We start from the raw sequence: 12,053 nt of genomic DNA on the forward strand, positions 1-12,053 counted from the left end.
GTATCTTGAGAAAGCACAGTAAAGCCACCCCAGAACCACCATGGTCTATCACCAAACGCCATGCCATCGCTATTAGTATCCAGACTGAGCAACATATGCTGTCGTCTCTCTTACAACCTGAACTTGGCGCTCATCTTCTTGGTAAACGCCATGTTAAACGCTTGCCTCTTCGTGGTCACAAAGCCATTGGGGACCAAGCTTGAGCAATCCTGGAGCTTGCTCGCATCGTTGCCGATAACAGCGAATCGGTCCCATGCGCTCGTGAAAGCAGTAGACCAGCTGTTCGCGTCTTCAGCAAAGTTAGACCACGTGCTGGCTGTCTGTCAAGGCTGTTAGTGACGGATCAGGTGAGAGAATTAAGACAGTGATCACATACCTCAGAGGAGTTTGACATGAGAAGATCGCTCTGGAGACTGTATGGGGCCTTGCGGTCCTTGGTCTCTTGGTAGAAGGTGTTGTCGTATCGGAAAGGCGTGGAGTCGAGACCCTTTCCGGCTTGCGATGGGTCGTCGTGGAATTGGACTGCGACGCTGTGCGCACCCATGAGGGCAACGACATCGTCGGATGAGAAGCCCTTCGCAGCGAAGGCTCCCAGGATGCTTTCGAGGGTGCCGCGGCTGCTGGGTACACTGCCGACAGGCGCGGCGTTTGAGCTGTCTTTGCGGCCGACCAGTGCTTGAACTCTGGGACCGAGCGGGCACGCTGCGATTGCTTGAGCGCCGGCGAACTGGATCATGTCTGCAGCGCTGACTTGGTACTTGTCGCTCCAGTCCTTGAGCTTCGTGCAGATAGCGGAGAGACCGGCGTTCTCTAATCTTCCACACTCGTCTGTGAGAACGAGACTGCCGTCACAGCCATTGTTGATGCAGTCGTGGAAGGGAGCACGAAGGGCCTGGTGAGCATCCGCGCCACAGCCAGCAAAGTCGGCTTGAAGCTCGGTGGCGACGGCAGTCCAGACGGAAGGACAGCTAGAGCTTTGGCGAGGCCATAGAGAGAAGGCTGAAGTTGATGTCGCCGTAAGCGCAACGAGGGTGATGGCTGAGTACCGCATATTGAAGCAGTAGCGAGGGTCGTTCGATGTAGTGTTGTGTTGGTCAAAGATCCGACTTCAACGATCGTAATGATACCAGTATATCAACGCAAGGCTATCGAATTTGAAAGAAGAAAGAAAGACGAAACCGTGCTGAACTGTTGAGCCTGACCAAACCAAATTCGAGGAAACTCCAAAGAAATATATACCCAAACACCAACGTTCGCCGCTCTCAACGGCTGACCGTGAGATGGGTCGCGATCAAAATTAGACCGATGGTGATGACAGCCGTACCGACGCATCCGCGCAAACTGTAGGAAATTCGATAAACACTAAACAGCGATCTTACCCACCGGCAATCTACAGTTCCTCGTCCTCTGCATCTCTTGTCTCCATTCTGACCGATTCGAGCCGTACCCACTTCTAAGATCTGACGATTCCGGTCCATGGCATTGGTCGGTGGGGGTCGTGTAAGCCGTTGGCGGCCTCGCGCTACATGCGACTTCCTACCTAGTATCGCGCACCGGAACACAGTTCCCAGTTACTAATCTCGAGCTATTGCAAGGCCCGGACCCTGACAGGTGTGATAGACGTATCTTCAGCGCTGGCGCTGACAAGTGGCTTCAAGGTTTTCGCGGTTGTGGAATGGTGATCTTGGCGCGTTGCTGTGTTGTTGTCGGTGCTCAAAATCCCCGACGTGAGATCGACAGCATCGGCGCAAGGGTGATCCACAGAATGTTTCCAGAAGCAGTGCATTCGTCGCACAGTCTGCTCGGACCTCAGCATGGAGAGCCGAATTCGTGTTTTTGTCGTCTTGTTTGGGCAGGATGCGATTGTGAGTGCATACTGTTAGTCGGAGGGTCGTTGCTGACACGGCGAGGCATTTCGTGATAGTTTGACAAGACGTCAGGGCCCGCCCCGAACGCGCTACTACACGGTTCCATAATTAGATTGGGTTCTAGCAGCGAATTTATCCCGTGATCTCATGCACGCCCAGCTCCTTCATACCGAGATACAGACAGACCCTGGATATGAGTGATCTATTCCCAAGCATTCGGTATTGTCCCACCTGCGCAGACGCAGGCGAGAGCGAGGCGTCCTGCCGGCAAAACCTTGGTGTTCCGGTCAGCACTACCCCACTACCCACTCATTAGACCTCCGATGCATGCAGGTTCTCGCTAGATGTCGGGATGGTGGAAGCGATGTAGATCGATGTGAGATCAAGCTTTTGTTGTGTCGGTACCTAGGTAGCGTTGTGGAGCAACTGCATGTTCGTGCGAGTAGACATCTCGCTCGGTGATGTGTGCCGAAGGGAGGCTATCATCTTATTCAGTGGAGACTCACCGGTGTCTAGGTCGTTCACGAACGAGTGGGAAATAATGGGTGAAGATGGATTAATTTGTCACTTGTGTAGGCTGTTGGAAGGACGCGGGATAGTCTAGCCCCGTAAGCACATCAGCAAGCGGTGGCATTTCTTCCATATCGGTTTGATGGATAGCATTCATTCGTACACGTAGGGTCTACTCAGCCAGCCCATCGTTAGAGATTGACATCAACGCATCGTGCTAGACCCGCACAGTACTCCCGGTCGACGATCAGAGATCGACTCCGACGTTCAAGTCACAGCCCGCATCGCCTTCAGCTCGAACCGGTCAATCCCATCTCCAGCTCAACCGTCTTTTACTTCCTAACATCCTTGTCGTGCGTCAATTTCCGCCTCTTCGAGACTGCCGCGTTCTCTTTCGCACGAGGAGGTATTTGCCACCCGTCGGCATCCACTTCCATTACGTCTGTGTCGATCTCGATTATCTCCTGGTCCTTGATCTCATGAACCCGCCCTGCGGAACGGGTTACCGCTGTGGGGGATAAGGAAGGAAATCCCTCAGCCCAGGACTGCAATGTCGCCTTCGAGCCCGTCCCTTTAACCGTGAAGCCCATCTCTTTCTCCAGGGTCTCGACCTTCTTTTTCAGTAATTCGTTTCCTGCCTTACACAGAAATATGTTCAGTTGCTTAGGGGCGAGTTGGCCGTCGAGCTTTTTCCCGATCAACTTCTCCGCGAGTCCCATGAGCAATTGATCGTCGTCACCGCGGCACGACCTGACAAGCTCTGTCACCTGCTGCGAGCTCAGTGCAAGCTTACCGGCGTCTGTAATGAACTTGTCGGTCAGGTGCTGGACATATTCTGAGGCGTGTAGAGTGTGAACGCAGATGAAGCGGATACACGTCTCGATCGAGAAGCTTGCCCCGATGAGAGGCATTAGTGCGGGTGTGCACAGGGCCGTAAGCCATTGTGTGATCGCAACAAGAGCAGCTTCATGGATCTTGATCTGAGCTTCGCGCATCTTGCCCTTCCCGGAGACGAGTTTTGCCTGGCCATTTCCACCTCGCAGCTGTACAGCGGGTACATCGAAGGTGAAGTTGATTGCTGGTGCGCGAGGGTGCTTGGCGAGGAATACGAGCGCCTTTTGAGACACAGCCATCAAAGCAAAACGGGGTGCTGAGCCTACGCGACGGCCATAAATTGTGAAGTCGATGAGCCCACCACGAAGCAGCGAAAAGCGCATCATCGGGTTCCATTTGGTCACGTCGACAGGATTGGCCTCAAGCTGTTGCAGGAATAGGCGGACATCGGACTCCGAGAGTTGAGATGCAGATGTCATGTTGACCGTGGCCGGTACGGTTGAGGAGTGTATCAAGTCGTGTGTTGCGTTCAAGTGGGTGAGATCCAGAATATCAACCAGATGAACTGTGATAGTAGTGAGCCGAATGGGCGTTTATTAACAAAAAGGCAAGAGCAGAGTGGCGTAGTTTGGTATCCGTGGGTGAGTCTCTCATTCACTTGGTACTGTGGTACTGGCTCTGGCCAATGACAGACCAGCGTGATGATGAGGGTCAACAAAGCCACTTTCCTGTGAGTTCGGAGCGCCTGCTGTAGTATCGGAGGCAGCGATGAGCTCATCCAACATATCAGTCATTGTACGATGTCCTCGGGCTACGTCCAGACGTCGAACTGGATGCTCTGCTCCCGAGTGCGAGCTGAAGCGCAGATGTTCGAGGTTCCCACACTCCTTCAGAGCGTGTAATAATGACGACCAAGTGCCCGTCACAAGGCGAAGGTCAGAGAATACAGCTCGTCGCAATGTCGCGGCCTGACTTTTGATAATAGCGACTAGGTCGTTTCCATGCAGTGCGCAGAACATGAGCTGGAGTACTTCTAGCTTTAGGCAAGCGCAAGAAGGAACCATGTTCTGGACGATGGCTGCGGCATAGTTAGTCCGATCTAGACTCATTGTGAAGCTTTTCAACTTTGGTGCAGTGGCAATGATATTTCCGACCCCATTCTGCCAACCAGGTGTGCGAGAGAGGTCGTCGTTTCTAGACAAAGCAGAGAGAGTGAGAACTCTGAGGTGCAAAAATCGATAGTGTAGTGTCCTCAGAGATTGCGAGGGCATTTGGAGTGCGGAGAATGGTAGGATGGCCTCTTTGTGCAACGCAGTCCCACGCTTGCACTTGGCCATACGAAACTCGCTCAGACGGACCTCGCTGTTAACGATGGCGTCCATGACGACCTGAAAGCATCTACTACGAAATAGGCAATCGGTTGCGGAAAGAAGACTGCTGGGATCCGCGAGCTGGGATCCCCTCGGATGGAAATGAATGGCCGTCAGGTTGGTGAAGCCTCGCAATGCTCGAACAAGGCCATCGTACACCCGGGTTGGATATTCGCTTCCGACGACATAATTGAATGTGGGTGCTTCGTCCTTGATATCTTTGTTTTGGATGCCAGGTACCCTGGGGAATCGTTTGGGTGGCGGGAACCTGCCCACATGGCTAATGGCAGCGAGGACATCATACTCCGCTGATGTCAGGAGCTGGATCTGTAGGACTTTGACAGAACCACGGAAATGAGGCGACTGCGCTACGTTGACGAGACGGTTGAGAGAGGGTGGTCCAAGAGTAGTCTTTAGGCGGGAGAAAGCGTGTTCTACAAATACAGAATGAGTGAGGAAGCGACATCTCTTGGATGCAAGACGAAGGCTTTTGTGAGACGAGAGATTAAGAGTGGCAGCAACGAGCTCGAACAGCTCGACAGGAAGTTGCTCTAGGTGTGAAGTCATGATGGCATGCTGACTGGAAGCTGGGGTGTGAATCAAGGATGTTGACGGGGACGGGTGAAGGGTGGCACATGCTGTCAGTCAGGGCCTAGCCCGGAGCTAAGAGCCGTGATAGCGTCAACCCCGCGAGTCCAGGAGCAGCGCACGACCTCAACCCAGCGAGCGACGAGAAGCCACGCTTCTTCTGAGTGAACAACACTCTCGTTCACATTATCTGCCTCATCTACTTTTTTTCTTCCATCACGCTCCCCATCACGGTTGCATCGCCCGCGGGTGCCGAACACCGGCCACAACGCAGTGGAGCCCGACAAAGATTTGACACAACCGCACCTGCCGTCAACAGCTCGTACAACAACCATGGACTCGATGCGCAGCCTCAACAAGTCGCTGCCCAAGACAAGAGGGCAGCACGACGTGCACCAGTCCTTCCGCACCGCTGCCCTGAACGTGACGCATCTGTACAAGTCTGCGCTTGCCGACATCGACAGGGCCCGTACCGACGGCTACCAGGAAGCTCTCGATGAGCTGCTCACCTTCCTCGACAAGGAGAATATTGGCGTGGGCGACGGCGAGGGCTGGCGAATACGGCAGTGGGCCACGGAACGACTAGACGGAAGCTTGCCCAAGCAGACGAGCAGCGACAGCGACGACGAATACCTCGACAACAACCGCGCCAGAAGCTCATCACCCATCATGGACCGAACTCACGGCATGGACGACTCAAGCACGCTGGCACCTTCAACGATTACGGACACACGCTCTGACTCTGCGCCGCCCCTCCAGATGGAAGCTTCTACGACTGAAGCCGACATGTCGCCGCTGCACCATATCTTCGAGTTCTCTGCCGCACAAACCCTACCCTCTGAATCACCAAACGAGACCGCCGTCGCCGATATGTCAGCTGCTGCCCGTCGCGCTTTCCCTGCTTCCCGCCGCCCTACGAACCGCTCGTCTACCCGAAACCTCCAACGATCCGCCGCCCAGAACCTCTTTCAACTAGGCAACGGTGCAGGGCAGAAGAGACGACTCATGAACGACTTCTTCAACGTCGATGGCTTCAACGACCGGCGAGACGGCTCATCAGGCGGAGGATCTAAGCGCGGACGCATGTCGTAGCACCGCAGCTCGGCGAAGCCTGAGGGCCCGTCATCGAACTCCAGGCAATGACACGAACGACCATTCGACGAATCACGACTACTTGCATCATACCCAGACGGCGCACAGGGCTTGTGGATCATTTTTTCATACGCATTGGGGGAGGCTTACTAGACGCATTCTGTGGTGTTATTGATTTCGGAGGCTATATACCTTTTCGCATTTTCTACGGGGTGGGACATCATTCGGGGGTGGAAGTAGATAGCGGTTTTTTTTTGGAGGTTTGGTGTTAATACCATCATTACATGTCCTCAACTGTTGTATGCCATATGCAGTGACTCATCTCGTTCGTGAAGATGTGACAACCAAACGCCGATGCATGCCCATGTTTGTACTCAAGTCTTTCCGCCTACAATACCTAGGTATACGTTTCAGGCTTGTGACCTTCAAGCGTGTCCTTATATCCCCCCCGTTATGCAAACCACCGATATAACCCCAGGCCCACCATGACGGCGCTTGTTCCTGTTATTGCCATTCCTCTACTCCGCATTCCGAACATGCTTTTGCTGGCTCGTATCGCGGCTTCGTTGGCTTTGATCTGTGAATGACCCGAGACGTACGTGAAGGCGCCGAGGCCTAGAAACGTTGCACTTCCTAACAAAGAGTCAGTACTGAGGTAGATACAGTGTGGTTTAGAGTACAATACCGACTACGCGACATGGAGTGCAATCTTCAAATTCCGCTCTGTCATTCTTGAGAGCCTCTTTGAAGGTCGGAGCGGAAGGAGGTGGCAGTGTCATTATCGCGACACTAGACAGACAGCCCAGCGACTAACTCAGATGCAAGACTCTGGCTCTATCGTGTAAAGATGTTGCGACCAAAAGTCTGGACGACCTGCTGCTAGGCATGCAGGGATCTTTCTAGCTCCGGCAGCTCCCCGCCCAAACTGCCCCACGACGCGGACCTCACGTCTTCCCACGCGCATGGCTCGCAGCTGACATTTCCCACCATGAGCGCCATTGAAGCTCTCTACATCTTTGATGAGCACAAGTAAGACTCGACTACTTCAGCGATTACGTCATCCGTCTCTAACATCTTCAGCACTCCACTCCTCGAACACACGTACCTCAACCGCCCGCCTCCATCCTCCGTCCTCCTGCCTCTCTACCTCGCGCATCCCGCCCCCCGGCCGCCGCTGATATATTTGCCCAACACCAACCCACCGACGCTGCTATACAGCATAATACAAGACCAGCTTCTGTTCCTGTGCCCGGCATCAGCAGACACCGACCCCCTCGCCGTCCTCACCTTCCTCCACCGCCTGACCGACGTGCTCGAAGACTTCCTGGGGTCACCACTGCTAGCGAGCAAGATCGAAGGGAACTACGATGTCGTCGCACAGCTACTCAGCGAGATGGTGGATGGCGGAATCATCGCGAACACGGAACCGAACGCGCTGAGAGATGTCGTCGAAGCGCCGAATCTACTCAAGAGTCTACTGGGAGGAGTGGGACTGCCCTCTTCGACACCTAGCTCGCTCGCGCCCTCTGCTACTGGAGCATTCGGTCTAGGTGGTGGCAGAGCAAGCCCACGATTGGGACCATCACCAACCTCAAGTCAGACAGGCTCACCGGTGCCATGGAGAAGAGCGAACGTCAGGCATACGAGCAACGAGATGTATGTGGATATTGTGGAAACACTAGAGGTCACTCTGTCACCATCTGGTCGCCCTCTAGCCGCCATGGCCAACGGTACGATCGCCTTCACGGCCAAGGTCTCTGGAATACCTGATCTCATACTACACTTGGGATGCGCAGGTGGCATACAAAACGCAGTCTCACTCCCTGTCTTCCATCCCTGCGTCAGACTCAACCAGTGGAAAGCGAGGCCAGGTGAACTTTCATTCGTACCGCCAGACGGTCGCTTTGTGCTTGCGGGATACGAAGTGGACTTGCTGGGATCTGCAGCACTCGATGCCTTCTCCACGGAGAAGAACGCAAAGACTTCAAGTCCAAAACTAAACATACCAGCTACAGTATCCGTCCACCCCTCTCTCGGTCCGACCGGCACAGACTTCGAAGTCAAACTCCAACTCAATCCACGCTTCTCTGGAAACAAGCCCTCCCAACCCAGCGCGGCGAAAGCTAGCCTGGGACGCGTATCCTCCACGACAGGAACCACATCCGCCCCCGCAATCGAAGAAATGACCATCCACATCCCGCTTCCAGCGTCCGTCAGAAACGTCGCCGATCTACGCGTCGCGCGCGGAACAGGAGATGCAGGCTACGCGCCCGGAGACAGGGCAATAGAATGGCGCATCAGCAGTCGCGAGATAAGCAATCTCATGTCTCAAGACCGCGGCGGTGGGGTCGGTGCGACGGCTACATTGCGCGGGACGGTGATTGGGCAGGATGACCCATCTGCGGAGGACGCGTTGGACGCTGGTGGACCTGTATCGTTCGCGACATCGACATACGATTACGATGATGATCAGGGCACACAAGTCTCTTTACCTGCACATTCGTCATCGAGCGTAGCCAAGCCGGATAGCGATGCGAAGATTAAACAGGCAAACAAAGTCCTCATGCCAAGCTGTGCGACCATTAGCTTCTCCGTCAAGGGTTGGCTGCCGAGTGGAATCAAGGTGGAGAGTTTGAATGTAGATCAGAAGAAGAGTAAAGGGCTAGGTAGTGGTGTCACGCCGTACAAGGGCGTCAAGTACCTTTGTGTGAGTCGGAAGGGTGTAGAGTGTAGATGTTAGAAAGGAGTCAAAGAGACAAACAACTCCCAATGAGACATCTTCACGAGTTTGCTGCACGATTACGATCACGTATGAAAAGGTGTTTGCGTCCATCGATGACATTACCAACTATAACTACCTGACATTCCTTGATGGCGTTGAAGATACACCCAGACATCCTATAGTCTTATCAATGAATCAAGCTGTCGCTCTATATACCCTTTTTTCGAAGTAAATGCAGAGCACTACAGAGCATACAGTACTCTCACTCGCTTGAACGCATTGGAATGCGCTCGCGTCGTCGAAGTCGCCAATCATTCGTCTTTTTTCCACGATGTACTCCATCCCTCCCTCCCGTACACCGCGTCATGTCACTAGGCGGACCTAGTGGAGAGTGGTGAACAACGCGTCACCAGGCGCCGGGGTAGCGGGCTTGTTTCCTGGTGCCGGTGCGACAGGCGTGTTGCTCGGTGCCGCCTTGCTACGGTTCCTACCCTTGCCACCGCTGCGGTCGTTGCTTCCACCACGAGCACTACCCTCAGGCGAATTCCAGGTCTTGCGTGGACGGCCTCCAATTCGCTTCTCGATCTTCTCCACTTTCTCCTTTAGAGACTGATGCTTGGCCATCAGCTTCTCCAAATCAGCCGCGCCCTTGGCGTTGCCAACCTTCTTTTGGTTGACAAGGTTGTGAACCATGCAGTCAAACACCGGGTCGTTTTCCGGGTATGCCAGCTGGCAAAGAAGGTCCATGAATTCGAAGGATACGTCCTGAGCACGAATCCGGTCACAGAACTGCTTGGTGAACTGGGCCACGTACGTGTTGTTCAAGCCCAGCACGCGAGCGGCGCGGCAGATGTGTAGGTTCTTCTTGTCGTACACCGTTTCAGTCTGCAGGCGGACAGAGTAGACCCTGCTCTGGTAGGTCATCTCATCCATCCACTTGAGATGCGCCGTCGCAGCATCAGCGTCCATTGAACCGGCGGGGAGAACCCATGAGGTCGCATCGGGGTTGGTGGTGAAGTACTTGTATGCCTTGCCTGAGCACTGCATCAGAACGTACTTTGGGATACTAGCCAGTTTGGCCTCTCCAAGCTTGACGATGACCTCAGGACCATTACCGAAGACGACGCGCTGCCCGTGCGACATGTGACGGATGTCAGCCGAAGGGTTGAGCTCGGGCATGGTACCATTCTTGTCGCGCGCCTGCCTAGACGAGTGACCCCAGGGAGTGGTATGGCCATTCAGCTCTGCAGCGGGCGATGATGGAGGTGGAATCTTTGCGGCGGCCGACGCAACCGGCTTCTTCCCGTACTTGGACATATCAATGCCAAAGGTCAGGGTCTTGGGCTTCGGAGCCGGAGGAACGACCTTCAGGGTCTCCTTCGTCACAAAATTGGGGAATGAGGATGTGACAAGCGATGGGCCGCTGGTGTTCTTCGACGTTCCGGTCTCCTCAGGCTGCTTAGTGACGACGGTTGCAGGCTTCTCGTCCTTGACTTCCTCAGTCATGGAAGCATCAACCATCTCAAAGCTGTCTGAATCAGAAGCCACAGATGCGGTCTTCTTAGCCTTGGTCGCTGTCTCGGTCACAACATCGGCGCCATTCGACTTGATGCTTTCCGATGCTTCATTCTTACGTTCATCCTCAGTGATCACTTCGTCGTTCGTGGGGACAGGAACGAGCGCGGTTGACTCCTGTTCAAGGCTGCTAATGGTCGCAGCCTTCTTCGCTTCCTCAAGGTTACCAATCGTAGAGATCTTCTCTTGAAGCTCAGCCTTCAGATTCTTCATCTGGCTGTCCTTCTCTTCAGCCTCGCGGAGAAGCTCCTGGTTGTGAGCAAGATGGTCGGTATTCGCCTTCTTGAGCCTCTCGATCTCAACCTCTTTCTTTTGGATCTCCGTCTCGAGATCGCCAATGTGGGTGTCCTTGTCTTGGACTGCGCCTTCTAGCTCCGCGATACGAAGCGTCTTGGTTTCGACCAATGCGTCCAACTCTTTGACACGCTCCTCTTTCAGGGCAACGGTGGTCTCCAGGGTGGCGATCTTGGGGTCCTGGCTCATGAATTCGGCGATGAAGGTGTTATCGTCATCGTCTTCATCGGCCCAGTTGGTCTTCTTGCCAATGGCGGACTTAGGGTAGGTACCATTGGACGCGCCGTTCGTAGTCTGGCCGTTGGTCATGCCCTTGAGGACAAGGCCCTTCTTCAGTTGCGGGTCTGGTTTCGCCTTCGGCGGCGCCTCTGCGATCTTCGGGTTCGGGGAGTCGGCGGACTTGATCTTGCTGCCGCCAGCAGCCCAGAAGGAAGGAGCCGTCGCCATCTTGTGAGATCGCTTGACGAGCGGGGTAGGAGTCGGGGGTTGGGGCGCGGCTCGTGAGGTGTGGGAGGCGGAGGTGAGGGCGAAGCTCGCTTGATGGATACTGATCGCCTGAGGAAGGCTCAAATTGCGCAAGGTCGACAGAAGATTTTGGCGGTAGAGGCTTCGGAACGCAAGAGTTGTAGCTGCGCAGTTGAGGAGCGAGTGTGGAGAGAGTAAGAAGAAAGGTGAGGGCGGGCGGATTATGTACTGGGGAGGGAGCGGCTAGCAAAATTGAGAGGTGCGTGTGAAGGCGGAAGTGTGCGAGGCGAGTCCAAGCTTTTCGTGGTGTTGAGGGTCGAGTGAAGACAACCTTGGAAGGAAAGAGCGCCACACAAAGGAAATTGTCTGCAGAAAGCAGGCGCAATCGAGCTGTCAAAAGCTGAACTCAGTTTCACCGCACATGCAGACAAGCATTGTACCACTTCCAAAGCCCTTCACAATTCCAGGCAAAACATGGTAGCGATGCGTTTACGTGCGCTGATATTTGAGATGACAAACCTCTGATAGGGCGAGACCACGGATAGACGAGTTTGCCATGTGCGTATCCGCTCCAAGGAAGTAACCCCATCCAATTCCAAGATAATCGCTACTGCGAGCCAATATGCCCACTCATCCCCACCGAGTGAAGAAGTGATAGCACGTATACGCCTCCCGGTATGCACTCAGCCACGATGCCTCAACGACACTGTTTCACTGTGCACTCTAAGTCCAGAG

At 54.4% G+C, this 12,053-nt stretch overlaps 5 protein-coding genes across 5 annotated transcripts; 2 read left to right on the forward strand and 3 right to left on the reverse strand.

The window, feature by feature from the left end:
• Positions 1 to 110: 110 nt before the first annotated feature.
• J4E93_002041 (uncharacterized protein) lies at positions 111 to 1,051 on the reverse strand (the record flags this gene model as incomplete). Its single annotated transcript, XM_049339989.1, has 2 exons — positions 111 to 320; positions 377 to 1,051. 2 exons carry the CDS (start codon positions 1,049 to 1,051, stop codon positions 111 to 113), a joined length of 885 nt encoding a protein of 294 aa, XP_049202311.1.
• Positions 1,052 to 2,710: 1,659 nt separating this feature from the next.
• J4E93_002042 (uncharacterized protein) lies at positions 2,711 to 3,691 on the reverse strand (the record flags this gene model as incomplete). The annotated part of the gene is made up of 1 exon (XM_049339990.1): positions 2,711 to 3,691. One exon carries the CDS (start codon positions 3,689 to 3,691, stop codon positions 2,711 to 2,713), a length of 981 nt encoding a protein of 326 aa, XP_049202312.1.
• A 1,812-nt stretch (positions 3,692 to 5,503) lies between these two features.
• J4E93_002043 (uncharacterized protein) lies at positions 5,504 to 6,262 on the forward strand (the record flags this gene model as incomplete). The annotated part of the gene is made up of 1 exon (XM_049339991.1): positions 5,504 to 6,262. One exon carries the CDS (start codon positions 5,504 to 5,506, stop codon positions 6,260 to 6,262), a length of 759 nt encoding a protein of 252 aa, XP_049202313.1.
• Positions 6,263 to 7,250: 988 nt separating this feature from the next.
• Positions 7,251 to 9,002, forward strand: J4E93_002044 (uncharacterized protein; the record flags this gene model as incomplete). Its single annotated transcript, XM_049339992.1, has 2 exons — positions 7,251 to 7,291; positions 7,343 to 9,002. 2 exons carry the CDS (start codon positions 7,251 to 7,253, stop codon positions 9,000 to 9,002), a joined length of 1,701 nt encoding a protein of 566 aa, XP_049202314.1.
• A 363-nt stretch (positions 9,003 to 9,365) lies between these two features.
• Positions 9,366 to 11,300, reverse strand: J4E93_002045 (uncharacterized protein; the record flags this gene model as incomplete). The annotated part of the gene is made up of 1 exon (XM_049339993.1): positions 9,366 to 11,300. One exon carries the CDS (start codon positions 11,298 to 11,300, stop codon positions 9,366 to 9,368), a length of 1,935 nt encoding a protein of 644 aa, XP_049202315.1.
• Positions 11,301 to 12,053: the final 753 nt, after the last annotated feature.

This window comes from Alternaria ventricosa, assembly GCF_023758065.1.
Source record: "Alternaria ventricosa strain BMP 2768 chromosome Unknown scaffold_3, whole genome shotgun sequence".
In the NCBI taxonomy this organism is placed as follows: domain Eukaryota; kingdom Fungi; phylum Ascomycota; class Dothideomycetes; order Pleosporales; family Pleosporaceae; genus Alternaria; species Alternaria ventricosa.